We start from the raw sequence: 15,654 nt of genomic DNA, 5'->3' as shown, positions 1-15,654 counted from the left end.
CAATACAGCATGGTGTTCATTTAGTACATTATGGTCAAATTTAGAGTAAAATAGACTTTATTGGAGCCCATCGGCTATCAGTCTGACAGCGATTTAACCTCTAAGGGCAACCACCAATGTTTCGATGGTTCTAGTGTAGGCAGCAGATATCTGACCCAAGACTTCCTCTTATCTGCGCTGCTCATTGTGGAAAGTTAGAACATTTGTCCAAGATTTTGTCCCATGGTCCTGCATCTGATACGATTTGTGGATGTTTTATTATAGAGTTGTAGAAACCTATGACCGAAATAGTCTTTCATTCTATCATTGTGTGACTTATGCTTGTTATTATAGTGAAAATACATTATTGCCCTTTTTGCTGGGGACCCTTTAGAAACCCCTCAATGTCCCTGGACCCCATTTTGAGAACCACTGCTCTGTGGACCCCATAATCTACACTGGACACCTTATAATAAAGGCTTAATTTAGGGAGCTTCACACAGAATTTCATTTACATACATCTAGGAGTAAATTAAATCTATAAAAATATGTTAAAAAAATATGTTTTGACTTTATAACAAATGAATTAGTGTCAGTGGTAATTCTCCTGTTGACCAGCAGGGGGCAAATATTTTATTTTGAAAAAAGACATCCGGGGCAGTAGAGGGCGCTGAGGGGTAAAACAAAAAGTAGTTATTTATCAATCTGAAGGGAAGATGGCGGAGTCAGAGGAGCCTAAAGCGGGTCCTTGCACTTTTCTGTTCAAAAAATCCACAAAGAAATTTTCAGGACGAAAGAGAAAAGCAAGCGACAGTGACAAAGGTGAAAGTTGCTCTTTAACTAATGTTTTAAATGCTTTTTATTAAGTTAATCCGCTGGTGCTCGTCACGCTTTGGCTTCTTAGTGATGCTGTAATGTCCAAACACTTAGCCTGTGTTTGTGTGTGTTTAATAAGGACTATAATATTATAAACACAATGCATTAATAATGATTTAAAGATGAGACAACTCCTCCAGCTGTGGTGCGTTCAAGTACCTCACTGTAATCATTCCTCCTGTTCATACTGGCTTTTAAAACATCCCCTTTAAATGTGTTTTTAATGTAAGTGATGGAGGACAAAATCCACACATAGTCATTTTGTGCAGAACTGTATTTAAAAGTTGATGTGAAGCTTACATGAGGCTTCAGCAGTGTGAGTTAGTCATATCAAGAGGATATCTGCCACATTTACAGTCTTTTTAGCATCAAATTCCCTCTTTGTGTTTCCCCTGTTGAGCTGCGATGGAAGTATAGTAACAAAAAGAGAGACTTTTAGACTAAAAACACTGTAACGTTGAAAGATATCTACTTGATTTGACTCATTTGGATGACTGAAGCTTCATATTAGCTTCAGATAAACTTTTAAATACATTTTTGAACAGAAGGAGGACGTTGGATTTTGTCCTCCATCACTTACATTGTAAATGCATTATATAAAGGATCTTGACTTTTGTTTTAAGACATTATGACATTATGAACTAGAGCCTGACCGATATATGCTGTCTGAAATCTGCCAATATTTTTAAAGATATATATAGGTCGCATTTTATGTAGATTTAATCCTTTTCCCTTATTTAAGTTTAATATACACATAATAAATCCTCAGTAATTTACTGCCTCAGTGCTCTGATGTCACTTTATATAAATTACATTTATTTTCCATTACATATCTTTGGTAACCACATCTGAAAAAATGTGTATTCTGTATATATAGATGTCTGAGTTTTTTTCCTCCCTATTATCAATATTGGCATCAGCCCCAAATATCCAGTATCTGTCAGGCCCTATTGTATTGAACCCATCCTTTTAATGATACAGCAATTGGCAGCTCTAGTGTCAGCCATCTCTCTCTATGGTAGCCAGCTGTTAAAGTTTAGTGGTTTCACCTTTACTGGAGAATAAAAATAAATTTCATCTTCTTTTTTTCATTTTTTTTTTTTCAGATGGCAACAGTGACGAGGACCAGAGCTCTGTGGTCAGAAGAGAAAAGAAAGACAAACGAGTCAATCCCATGATTCAAAAGGTGATGTAATATTCCTCATAGTAATATCTGGATTTAAAGATTTATTTGAAGCTTAAAGGAAAAGTGAGACTGATTCTCGTCTCGTCTCTGTTCAGACAAAGAAAGTGGAGAAAGACACCGTGTCTTCCAGTGAAGGTGAGAATGAGACGGAGGAGAAGAAGATCACAGTTTCCTACAAATCCACACGCTCAGCGGTGAGTTGACACTTTTTCTTTCATATCACATTTTGTCGAGGTGGCAGAAAGCAACGATGCGAGGCACCAAACTCACTTTGCTGCTCTGGTGGAGCTATCGGAGGATAAAAAGTGCTGTTTTCTGTCTGTCATGTTGTAAAGGAGCCACACTCTCTTGGTTTGACTGAAGTAGAAAGTTTTTTTTTTATTAAAGTCTTTCCCTCTTCTCCCAATCTTGTCCAAAAAAAAAGAAACCGGAGGGACCAGAGGACATGGGTGCTACTGCAACATACGAGCTGGACACAGAGAGAGACAAAGACGCTCAGGCCATCTTTGAGAGGAGCCAGAAAATCCAAGAGGTGAGACGATGAGACGATGTTATTAAACATGTCACACAAGCTACTTTTTAATATATGCTAATGAAGGGTTTGTTTTTGTTTTTAGATAGCTGTCATAGTTTTATTTTGTGTCATTTATGGTTAAATTAATGCTGTTATTAAGGTTTTAATGTTGTATTAAAGCATGGACAGAATGTTAAAGCTGCAACAATTAGCTGATTAATTGATTAGTCTAGAAACAGGAGATTAATTGCCAACTATGTTGATAATTGGTTCATCGTTTTTAGTCATTTTTAAAGAAAAAATATCCAAATTCTCTTAATCGAACTTGTTAAATATGAATAATTTCTTATTTCTTTAGTTTTTCTATGACAGTAAAGTGAATGTATTTAGGTTGGTCACTTTTTGGGCCTTGTGAGACACTATTGTTTCACTATTTTCTAGACTAAACAAAGCACTAATGATTTAATTTAGAAAAATAATTAAAAGCATTAATTGATAATGAAAGTTGCAGCCATACAAAATATATATTTAGCGTTTGCATTTTATGATAAAACACTTAAAACAGCTCTTTTGCCAAATTATTTTTAATTTTCTTGCTCGCTGTATGAACCATTTGCCTCCTTCTTAACAGGAGCTGGAGGGCAAAGAGGACGACAAAATCTACCGCGGCATCAACAACTACCAAAAATTCATCAAGCCGAAGGACACCACGATGGGCAATGCCTCCTCTGGCATGGTCAGGTGAGCAGCGAGGGGAGGCGTACTGATCGCAGGCTTTCATACAAACTGTAGTAGTGCTGATGTCTAATTGATTACATTTGATTAACAGGAAAGGACCAATCAGAGCTCCCGAACATCTGAGAGCCACGGTGAGGTGGGACTACCAGCCGGACATCTGCAAAGACTACAAGGAGACTGGCTTCTGTGGTTTTGGAGGTGTGTTTGACATTTATGTCACTTAAAAAACCACAAACCACAAGTCTTGACCTTTTTGAGTTTAAAGTTCTTCATGTTCTTCTCTGCTGCTTTTAGACAGCTGCAAGTTCCTTCACGACAGATCGGACTACAAGCATGGCTGGCAGATCGAGAGGGAACTGGAAGAGGGACGATACGGAGCCAATGGTGAGTTCAGGGGTTAAATTTCCCTGTTTTTTTCTGTTTTTGTGGAAAAAGTTGAGTAGTAGACTGAAGACAGCAAGTCTGTAGTTTAATGTGATATCAAGAGTGAGTGGGTCTTTTTGTAATGTTGTGATGTAAATCTTGTTCCAAATGTAGAATATAGAGGTGCCTCTTTTTTAAATCTAGGTCTGATGTTTTACTATTGTTCTCTTTGGGTCCTATCTATATGTCTATGTACATATACATATCATTATCATTATATATTTTTCTGTTTTTGTTCATCATATATATAATGTATTCTCTTGTTTTATAAAGTATACTTTTTAGGGCTGGGTGATATGACTAAAATCTCATCCCCAATATAGGTCATGTAATATCCTGATAATGATATCTATGCCATAAAGAGTGTGATTTGTGTCACACTGATATAAGTAAAATATGCAATGGCAGACTTTTTTGGGGGCATTTTGCCTCTTTTTTTAAATGTGAAAGTAAATGGCATAGAAGCCGACAGGAAACAGAGTCGGACCAGGAGCATTCGCGGTAACCACTCTGTTACCAAAGCGCTCATGAAGTGGTAGATATTCATCATATCCCACATCCCTAATATACATTATGATGTGTTGCATTATTTTCCTCACACTTATATGTACACCTGTAAGTATTTAATGGGATTGACGCATCATGTGATCTATTTAAGATGGAGACTTAACATTTTTGTTTTAGTCTGAAGAAGTAGAAGCAGTGTGCTCCAAACGTCACTCTGCGTTAAGAGCTGCAGTGTGCCGACTTTCTTCTGCCTTTGACTGTTTAGTTTTTGTAACAGCGTCTGTATTTTCTAACGCTGTGCTTTCAACTAGACGATGAGAACTACGAGGTGAGCAGCGATGACGAGGATATGCCCTTTAAGTGCTTCATCTGCAGGGAGTCCTTCAAGAATCCCATCATCACAAAGTAAGCTCCTACTTCTTCTCTTCCCTCATGTTTCCCTGTGTTTCTCTTCACTGTGCAGAGCCTCGTATTTAATACCAACTGCAGTGTGTTAACCCGTTAAATGTCTCCCAGGTGCAGGCATTATTTCTGTGAGGCCTGTGCTCTTCAGCATTACCGCAAATCCAAGCGCTGCTACGTGTGCAACACTCAAACCAACGGTGTCTTCAACCCCGCTAAAGGTAAGTGGAGGGGAGTTGAAGGGCAGTTAAATTTCTCAATTACTCCGCTTAAATCATATAATCGATTGTTTTTACTCTTTATTTCAGAGCTGATTGCTAAGATGGAGAAAAGCCAAGCTCTGGCAGACCAGCCTCCATCCGATGAAGATGATTAGCTTCTCGTAAACCTTTTTTTTAACCCTCCCTTCCCCCTTCTGTGTTTGTCCATGTACATTTTGAATAAAGTATCTTTTCTAAAAGACAATTAAACCGCCTACATTGTGTCTTTTAAAGTTAAAACATTAAATCCAACACTTTATTCTTTAAGTAAAATCAAACATTTGCAACACTTTTTGCTTTGACCTCAAACCTTTTTTTTTTTTTTCAAAATACATGCAACCAGACAAAGCAAGCACCAATGTAACATTCACGTTTGACATTAAGTAACATCACGCCCAGAGTTAAGTTCAAGGAAATACAGACTTCTACGCTCCGAGGGGTTCAACTAAACAGATGTTATTATTATTTCAACCTCTGTGCAACCAAAGTGAGGCGTAAAGCATGAGATGTAGTTAAGACTGCAACACAGGCAGAGAGATAAGAAATAAGTATACATGCTTTTTGTATTTTATTCAGTGAAACCTTCCCATCTGGTGTTTTAAAAGAGGGCTCACTGGGTCAGCTGTGAGGACCGGTGTGTGTGGCCCCCTTATGGCGGTCTCGCTGAGCAGATGGTCCACATTACAAGTGGCTGTGTTCAAACAAGAGGTAGAGTGTCCCCTCTGAATATTCAGTAGCAGCTTCCCTCTGATCCGTTGTTTTAATGAGAATCTTTAGGATTTTGAGCTACATCTACATCCATAGACGCTCCTCTGAGGAGCTGAGAGAAAGTCCGGTTGTGTTTTGGTTCCAGTGGAGCTTGAGTTGTGTGAGTACAATCTGTAAACAGGTGTGTGTGTGTGTGAGAGAGAGAGAGAGAGAGAGAGAGGCCTTCAGTGCAGTGCAAAAAAAGTCTGTGCATATCTAGAGAACAAAAGCGCACATCAAAGAAGAGGCAAGATGGCTGCCGGCTTCTGAACATCCCATAGGAGCCTTTTAGCTCCCCGTCCCTTTAGATGGAGACTCGAGTTATTTACAATAAGACCGTTACAAAAACAAATCTCGTCCCGTCCGCTCACAGAGTTTCTGGTCAGAATCCTACGAGCGTCTCTCCGCAGTGTCAGCCACTGTCAGAAGTCCCAGTCGTCCATGTCCAGGTGGCTGAGGCCCGACTCCAGACTGGCCAGTCCGGAGGGAGAGCCGTGTAGCCGGGAGGTCTCGAAGCTGGTGATGGGCGACACGGGCCTCAGCAGCTCAGGCAGCGCCTCCGAGGGCCGCCGTTTGATCTGAGAGTGAGGAGAGAAAATTAAAACATCAGTTTATTCTCTGTGTCATACTTAAAGTTTCATCTTTTTCTTTATTAAAACTGAAATAAGTGGCAACATGGAAGCATTTTGAGGCTTTTCTTCATGTTGAGGCACTTTTTGTATTGCACTGGTTTACATTTATGATGCTTTATGTAGAGTTTATACATTTCTGTACATCAAATAATGGAAAAGCCTGTCTGTAATGTAAGACCACAACATCCTGTTTCAATTAAAGCAAGAGAGTTAAGAAGATTCCCCTAAAAAATGATAGACTAATGTAAATATGACGTGTTTCTATAAAGGGACAATATCAGTATCTTACACACCTGTTTGAAGAAAGGATGGCCTGTGAGATTTGTAGCAGATGGTCTGTAAGAAAGGAAAAATATTTTAGTGTCTTGAACTTTAATAATTCTACAACACATCTTCTACAATATTTAAACATGCAGGCAGAGGTTGGTCCACCTCTTCTCCGGGTCTCGCTGTAGACAGAGCTCGACAAACGCGTGGAAGTGTGGGGAGAAGGTCCGGTTGTAAGGGTGTCCTCCCGACGACGATGAGGGCTCTCCGTTGGAGTGGCGAGGCCCTCCGGCTCCCATTCCCTCGCAGATCCCGGAGTCAGCCCCGGAGCGGGACGGCTTCAGGGACAGTTCCTCTGGAGGGATGGTGGTGGTGTCCAGCAAACACGGCACCGTCCCGTTTAGCTTCTCCAGCAGCATCTGTGGAAGTCAAACAGGAAGGAAGAGAGCGTTAAAGTTTAGGTACCTTTCTTATTTGTCACCAAATTACTGGTTTTATACAGATGATGCAGTGAAGAAGAAGAGCAGGTTTGGAGATGATGAGTCTCTGTTTACCTGTGTAGCTGGCATGTCTTTGAATGGCACGTGTCCGTTGGCCAGTTCACAGGCCGTGATTCCGAGGCTGTAGATGTCCGACCGCGAGTCGTAGCCCTGCAGGTTCTGATAAAAGAAAAACAATTCACAACCTTGTAACTCGACCGCATTTCCAAAAACCGGTTCCCCCAGGTGAGAGATGCTATCATATTCTGCTACAGCGTGTAGAAATGTTGTACCTGCTGCAGCACCTCAGGGCTGAGCCACGGCAGCACCTTGACGCTGTACTGGGGGAAGTCGTGGACCACTCTGGCTCTCTGGCCGTGACGAATCAGGCTGAAGATGCTCCGCAGACCTGACATGCACACCTGTCCGTCTGCTGAGATCAGCACGTGGCTGGCCTTCACACTCCTACACAGGATAGAAAGATAGAAGTTAGAGCTGATTAATTTACTGTAAATCAAATGTAAGAAAGATTGGTTCATCAGTGTTGAAACAGATACTGGATTTTCCGACTTATCCACCTAATATAATGACTCCTGGCTCCAAGTGAACATCCATAACATCCAAACATCTACTTGTAATTGCTGTGTATAATTATATTTCATTTAATTAGTTATTTTCTTATTTTATGTTTGCTGTTGTTTCTTTTTTTCTTTCTTTTTAATTGAGCCTCACCTTCAATGATCTCTCGAGTATAAATAAAGGTTACTACTACTACTACACCTACTACTAACTAAGTGAAGCTACATTCAATCTGCAGGTGTGTGCGTCTTACCGGTGCACGTATCCCATGTGGTGAATGTATTCAAGAGCTCTGAGCATGCCTAATAAAATGTACGCGATGGTCAGCTCAGTCATCCCATCAGTGAAATGTGAGCAGATGAGATCTCTTGCTGACCCTGAGAAAAAAAAAAGATCAAACACACATGAACATGGTGAGAAAGCTTTTAAAGTCAAAGTCTACTTTAAAATATTCTTAACATCTTTTACTCCTCACCATAAGCCATGAAGGGGGAGATGACCCACAGCTCATTCTCAGCTATGAAGATGCTCTTGTAGGGTAAAATACTAGAGTGGTGAAATAACTTTGACACGTGTAGTTCACCCTGCGAGGCAAGAGGAAAGGAGGAGAGGAAATTACATCTCATCATATCAATAGATGACAGACGGAGAGGCTGAATCTAATAAGGGAACAGATGGATGAGCTGAAAAGACGGGGGAAGTTAATCAGGACCAGACACGAGGGTCGTATGAGTATTCCTGATTCCAACAATGAGGATGAAAGGATGGAAGGAGGAGAGTTGAGGGAGCTGAGTCATGCGGACTGATGGCGGATCGAAGCAGACCTGCAGGTAGGTAACCATGTCATTAGTGCAGGACTCCAGGTCAATCCGTCGGATGGCAATGTGCTCCCCGGTCGGCCTGTATCGAGCCAGGTTAACGGTCATCAAGTCGTCCAGACCTCGGCCTAGAACACAGACGTGGTTTTCATTTCATTTTAAAGACTAAAAACCATCTTCCACTCCTTGATTTTTTGTTTGTGTTACAAGATGCTGTAAAAACACACAGTCATTGCACAGACATTTCAAATATGTATTGAAAGCTTAATGATGCAATAAATTAAGTGGCTATTTTAGCAAGAGAGTAAAACAAAGCTTCTTAAGGCTTTCTACTACTACTACTGCTGCTACTACTACTAATAATAATGATAATAATAATGGAAATACAGGCAGCAAAGTCTCTGCCGCTTACTGACCGATGACGGTGAGGAGCTCGTACGAGCCGTTGTCAGGGAGGAAGCTGCCCATCGTGTCCCGACGTGGGAGGGAGGTCAGACTCTCCCGGCTGTCCTCATGGGCCTGGAGGCGGAGGGGAGGGGGGGGGAGGAAAAGGAAACAAGAGATAACTGAAGGTCGGCTGAGACACTGACTTCATTTGCTACAGTGCAGGACTGTGAGTGACAGCTGGAGGCCTGGTCGTGTGTAGTATATCATATAGAAATGTGATAACTGTTAAAAGAAAATCAGCAAAAAGGACAGGCTGGGTGGATCTGAGGTGTGTTACAAAAAGGCACAAAGTGTGTTAGCTTGACCTAAGGCACTAGTCAAAGAGAAAAACAGGAATTAGAAGACATTAGTATAAGAAGACACAAGCCTAAACCATCACCGCAAGTATTTAGGTCTATTAATTAAAACATATTCTGACTTCATACAGTGAGGGAAATTTATTTCAGTACATTTATTTCCAATGAAGATATTCACATGAAATGTTCACCAGATATTGGTATTACCTCAAGAAATCCACACATATAAAGAAATCAAAACATTAAAGTCCATAAATAAAGTTATGTGTAAAAAAAGTGGATTGACAGGAAAAAAAGATATTCAAATTTCATTTGAATATCCCGATTGTAAATATATTTACTGAAAAGAATGTTGACACGTTCAATACTTATTTCCCCCACTGTATTGTTTTGTGGCCCAAGACAGTAGTTGAGTAATTGTGAACTGTTCCTATGATAAAAACTGTGTAATAACAGAACAATCACATAAATACAGAGTCACAAAATGAAGCTTAAGAACATCTTATGCCTTCCTGTGTTTACTTAAATATTATTTAAGATTAAAGCGTCACAAACACGTAGTATAAAACTTCGTCTTTGGCAGTGGGGACTCCTGACTTCCATCAATTTATCGCCGTTCAAATGATGGAAAATGGACAGATTGCAAGTAGCAAGCCGGTGAAGGCAAATGAAGGCAAGCCGTGTCAGTTTCCATGGTGACCTGCACAAAAGATGCACATTCATAACTGGAATAGTGCACCTTCCTTGAGCCGGAGATGACATTATGTATCGGAGACTCTAAAAAAAATTTTTCCCTTCGTATTCCTACCTGAATCTTAACCAGTTTACATTAAACAAAACCGTCATGACAGCGAAGTTGAACATGCTGCGGCAGCCATCTGGCGAGGGGAACATCTGTGTAAATGTCTAATCAGATGGACCACTTGGAGAAAACCGCCATCCTGATCAGATCCAGAGAGGAGGTGTGCCATGCATTTTGCTTAAAAGCTTGAACACATGGAACTCCATCCATCTCCATATCTATGGTACGGCTCCACATCTACACACTGTGAGACACTCATCAGTATCACCATCGACTCGACGACGGGCCGCCGGCACAGACAGGCAGAGTACTCACAACACAACATTAGTCAAGACTTTTTAGTGAAGAGGGGGACTAGAAGACAACAGAGTCCAAAAACAGAGCGGTTAACAGCACAACACACGACTATAAAGAGTAGGCAAGCTGCACGAGAGGATTATGTGCTATCTGTCTCTTTTTTTTGTTTTAAAAAAAGGCAAAAAGCTTATCTGTGTGCTCTTCCTCTTCCCTATCAGAGGCCCCCGGTGAGTGTGAGGTGGGATGGCCCCTCTGAGCGACGACGAGCATGTGTAGCAGCGTCGTGAACCGTTCACTCATGCATGCTTGAATGTTCAAAAAGCCTCGAGGGGAGGGGTGGGGAGCGTGTGTGTGTGAATTCTTCTACGTGTTGTAAACCTCAATCTGCACACGCACACACACGCATGCATGCACGCACATTCACAAAAGGCAAAATGGGGGGAGGTGGGTGGGTTGAGGGGTTGAGGGGTGGAGGAAAGGAGGGGTAGTGATAATGTAGTGACAGGAGTACCACACTTACTTTCCTGTGAGAGACTCCCTGAGCTTGCTCTGGGGTAGAAAAACCACATCAAATGACATAAAGACATGTACACACACACACACACACACAACAAGAGAAGGGTCTGAGTTTAGAGCAGCTCTTCAAACTGGGAGAACTGGGAGTTTTCTGCAGGCTGCATACAACCTTTCATTGGTTTACTGACAGGAAGTCTAAACCCGGCAGCTTTCATCTCTCAGGTGACCACCCACAAAGTAAAGTGACACCCTATTTTAAGTACAGTTTCATAATCGTGTGAATATTATTTAACTGAAACTGCAAAAAAAAGAACCCAACTGTAATTCCAGTAAAATGCTTGAATCTGCAAAAAAAAACTAACTAACTAAACACTGCAGGCTCTTACCAGAAATTATGTAAGGCAATGGGAAAACAGCACAGCCATAAAAAAAAGAGGAAATAAATATGTAATAAAGGCGACATGCAACATTGTGTAATGGCTGGCCAGCTAGAAAATGAAGATGAGGTGAAAACTTGCAATGAAAACTTAATCCACCCCCAGAAGCGTTTCATAATAAGCAATAATACACTGAAGATTATTGAGGAGAAACTTAATAAATATAAATATTTACAGTTCAGTTATAGCTCACAAACTACAGTCCTGAAAATGACCCTTTAAAGTTTACCTTCACATACAGATCAGTGCTGTATTTCTCATCAAAACCCAACATGTCTTCATATCTCTCTGGTCTTAATGTGACAGCGGTAAATATCCCAAAAAATATAAACCAGTGTTGTAGCATCAGTCACAGAGTTGAACCATCTCCAGTCAGGGCTAGGGATGGGTATGGTTTAAAAAATGATGATGTGAATAGGAGCATTACATTTCGTAAAATGCCACCACTCCTCCACATCTAAATGATTAGATTTTTACACAAATGCATTTTAAATGTATTGAAATTATTCAGACTTTCAGACAATCACACGTCACATTAAATTGAAGAATGCCTGTGTTGATTGGCTCCGAGCAAGTCCATACAAATACAATATTTTCTAACTCTGGGTGTAAAAAGGATCGATTGCAGTTATCGCTTGATGTGACACGTTCGATACTACTTGGTATTGATTTATTTCAGTCGATACCTTAAAAGGTATTGAGTACCGATACCCAACCCTAGTCAGAGCTGATACATGTTTTAAGAAAAGTTTTAAAAGAAATGAACACAAGCTAGTCCAGAAGTTCAAGTCTCTAAGTCTGTAACAATACTACTAATAAGAATATTAATATTAATATTACTGCTGATGGCAAAAGAGTTGAACCATTGTCATGATTGCTTTATCTAGAGCAGGACCAACATAATTACTTAGATTTACTTTTCTGAATATAAAAACCAACCTCACAGTGACTTATGTAATTATTCAATATACTGACTGCTGGGGAAAAGCTACAGTAGGAGACTACAGCTATGAATAATTGTATGAGTTGCTAAAAAAATAAAGAGGTCAAAAAGGACAATGTCATTATAGAGATACATCAGCTCAGGCAAAAGCACTTTTCTTAGCACTTAGCAGCTCATATTTATGGTAATTTCACTACAGCATGAACGCAAGTCGAGGCTGAAAAGGAGCACATGCTGGCTGTAACCCAACTGCAATCACACAGCATGATTATATATCGAGTTCTTATCTTTGCTGTGTCAGAAAGAGCAAACAGTACTGATTAAACTCTAATTAACATTGCTGTTTAAATCTAACGTGGTTAACCATTACGACTGACCTCAACAGAGATTCAGTTAGATTTTTTTTGGTATAATTGCAAATAAAAAAATAGAATTAGACGCAAGATAAGCACAATCACAAGAAGCGTTAAATAAAATGGCACACGAGACATTAATTAAAAAGTGATTCTTTTTTTGTGCCGTCTTTTGATAAATTAAAGCAAATAAAATAATGAGGCTAACGCTTAAGACAGATAACAGATGACTATCGACTGAAGGGAAAACTTTTAAAAATTGCACCTTAGAGTATTTCACTTAAGAGCAATGCTTCAACTAGCACTGAATGCATTTGTTTCTATTAGTGCTCATGAAGGCTCTAATGTGTAAGCAGTGTGATTCAACCCTTTTCGTTGTAACCCGGACCTCACCTCCAAATAAATCCAAATCCCGCAGGCTCTCCACACTCAATTTCTCAGATACCCAACGCTGACAGACACAGAGGGGGTTAATAACAGACATAGAAAAGGAGAAAAAAAAGAGAGAGAAAATGCAAAGCAAGAATAAGGAAAAAGTTCCAGGAACAGGAAAAATAAAACACATTTTGAAGCTGTTGAATATCGGTGCTTTCATGCTGACAACTCTAACAAGATTTCTGTCTATTGTGTGGAAAAGAAAGTCATAGAAAAACAGTAAATCTAATACTTTTATGCATTATTTCTTGTTTGTAAGTAGATAAAACACCATGAACACATATATAATCTAATACAACAGTCCCACAGCTAATACTACCTTTTAAAAGCTTATTATATTCAGATTTTGTTTGCTTTTCTAAGTCAGAGAGCTGTTATATAATTGTATTTTAAATTATGACACTATAGATATCTAATTTTGTTCTACTAGTCGGCATTACATTGTAATATTTTCATGTATGATTGTAGCCACTCCTAAAGAAAATGACTGAAGAGATTTTCTGAATCATTACATCTCTTATCTAAATTATATTTACTTTTACTGATACTGTATTATCCAAATCTTATTCCCAAACAACAATGAGCACTGTGAACCAATTTTTAAACTGAAATTTGACACATTGCTGCTTTGTTGAATTATATGTGTGCATAAATTGCCTGCAGACATTAAAATCCTTCCTGTAAATGTATGAAAATGTGAGCTAGGCTTCATTAAATCAACACATTTTTAAACAAAGCTTTGCCAAATGTTCTTCAGACATAAAATAGGAGAGAAAATATCAAAGTTTGTCAGATACAAACTGGTCTCTGGTGTGCTCAGTAAGAGGTTTCATTAATAAAACTGTACATTATCGTCTTATCATGATAAACAAAATGTGCCTGGCTGCTTAAAATATGAACATATTTGTGTTTATGAGCCGATTTCTCTTCCAGGGATTAAGCTTCGTCCTTGACCTAAAACAAACTTCAACGGAAATATTGAACGGAAAACATGATTAGATTTAATCCTACATCTAGAATTAGATTTAATCCTCGTTTAGGTGACCTGCCCTGTAAGCCTATATGTCTAAAAAAAGGAAGCACTTGGCATTCACTTACAAGAAAAGACATGGATCCTTTTGGATGTGTTACATGTAAGGCCGAAAACACGTCCAGGGAATATCTGTGAAGACAAGAAGACAACATGTATGAAGGTGTGAGGATGTTTCTGTGATGTCTACTCCTGCTGCAGGGGACTAAAGTCACTTCAGGTTACTCCAACATGCTCATTAACATTCGTTTTTCTTCATGCATGATATTTAATAGGTGATTATTAAACTGTGTGTGGTAAAGCAACTACTCCGTTTTTTAAAAAAGGACTTCATTTATTTTTAACAAAACCTTTGTCTTTTAATTAACATTGCCAGTTGCTGCTTTTATGCTCTTATTTACATGTTTTTAATGTTAGTTTTTTTCTTATCTGTCTTTTATATTGATGCTTTTACATTGTAGCACTTTAAGATTTGCTTTAAATGTGAAGTGCATTACAAATAAAACGTATTACTATTATTATTATGACACAGAAACCTTTAAATGTCTTCAAAACATAAACAATATTGAGAAATACATGAGTGAATTTAAGCAAAGACATCAGCTTGTCTTTGCTTCATGCATGATGTTTAACAGGGTGATTATTAAACATTATGTGGTAAAGTGAATACCTCTCAGTAATTGTTGTTTGTTTGAGTGATTACGTATGTTGAAAATGTATTAACATCTGCAAAACATAAATGATATTCATGAAAACCTTATTAGACTTATAATCAAACATATTAACTTTTTTTAAAATTCATGCATGATGTTTACCAGGTGATTATTAAACCGTGTGTGGTAAAGCAAAGATCTGACAGTAATGTATTGTTAGTTTGAGTGATGATGTATGTTTTAAAATGATGATTTAGTGAAGAGCATCAATGCTTGCATATTTGGTGGCTATTAATCAATGAAACTGTATTTTATATAGCACCTTTTCATACAGCCTAAGTGCTTCACAGTTGATTTACAATCTGATAATAAGACAGAACAAGTGACAACATGCAGAAAATGAATAAATAACGATGAGAGAACGAAAATTAAAAGACACAAAAATGCACAAAATAGCACAAAGTATGATGATAAAAAAAACCTTATTAGACTTATTATCAAACCTACCAACTTGTTTTGCTTCATGCATGATGTTAAATATACATTTATTAAACGTCATGTGATAAAGTGAAGCTCTTCAGTAATTATTGTTCATTTGAATCATTAAATGATGATTTAATGATTGAAACGAACATACATGCACACTTGCACATTTGGTGGCTATTAATACATGCAAATCACACAAATAACTACCTACAGATTGCACACGAAAACAGTCCTGATTAAGCCCAATAAAGAACATAAATCATTTAAAATGAGAGAAAAGTCGTCACAAGTATATTTTAGCTGCTAATGTTGCTAATGTTGTCATGATGGAGGGCGCAGGCTAGCTCTAGGGGAAAAACGCCGACTTAATTTAAGATTATTTTAACATCACAATGACTTACCAGTGCAGTGTTAAGCCTACTCGGTTCAAATACAATCTTTTAAGGGCAACTTAGTTAGCTAGACATCATTTTCAGCGTGCTGTTTTATTGACAGCTTGGTAAAGAGGGAGCGACGCGTCGCGTACGTCACTACGTCACAACTACGTAGAGG

At 38.8% G+C, this 15,654-nt stretch overlaps 2 protein-coding genes across 2 annotated transcripts; one reads left to right on the top strand and one right to left on the bottom strand.

Moving 5' to 3' along the window:
- The first annotated feature begins 695 nt into the window (after window positions 1-695).
- rnf113a (ring finger protein 113A) lies at window positions 696-5,065 on the top strand. The gene is made up of 10 exons (XM_062438060.1): window positions 696-801; window positions 1,962-2,041; window positions 2,137-2,235; window positions 2,466-2,573; window positions 3,187-3,296; window positions 3,385-3,491; window positions 3,588-3,677; window positions 4,535-4,628; window positions 4,740-4,846; window positions 4,934-5,065. Exons 1-10 carry the CDS (start codon window positions 696-698, stop codon window positions 4,999-5,001), a joined length of 969 nt encoding a protein of 322 aa, XP_062294044.1. The 3' UTR covers window positions 5,002-5,065.
- A 575-nt stretch (window positions 5,066-5,640) lies between these two features.
- strada (STE20 related adaptor alpha) lies at window positions 5,641-15,633 on the bottom strand. Its single transcript, XM_062438059.1, has 11 exons — window positions 15,504-15,633; window positions 14,032-14,095; window positions 8,824-8,926; window positions 8,414-8,535; window positions 8,065-8,173; window positions 7,843-7,966; window positions 7,304-7,475; window positions 7,086-7,190; window positions 6,697-6,950; window positions 6,558-6,600; window positions 5,641-6,210 (listed from the first exon to the last, which is right to left on the bottom strand). The coding sequence occupies exons 2-11, from the start codon at window positions 14,041-14,043 to the stop codon at window positions 6,055-6,057; spliced, it is 1,200 nt and encodes a 399-aa protein (XP_062294043.1). The 5' UTR covers window positions 14,044-14,095; window positions 15,504-15,633; the 3' UTR covers window positions 5,641-6,054.
- Between the last annotated feature and the right edge of the window lie 21 nt (window positions 15,634-15,654).

The sequence above is a fragment of the Scomber scombrus genome, chromosome 18 (genome assembly GCF_963691925.1).
Source record: "Scomber scombrus chromosome 18, fScoSco1.1, whole genome shotgun sequence".
Classification (NCBI taxonomy): Eukaryota; Metazoa; Chordata; class Actinopteri; order Scombriformes; family Scombridae; genus Scomber; species Scomber scombrus.
This window is presented reverse-complemented; position numbering and strand designations above follow the sequence as displayed.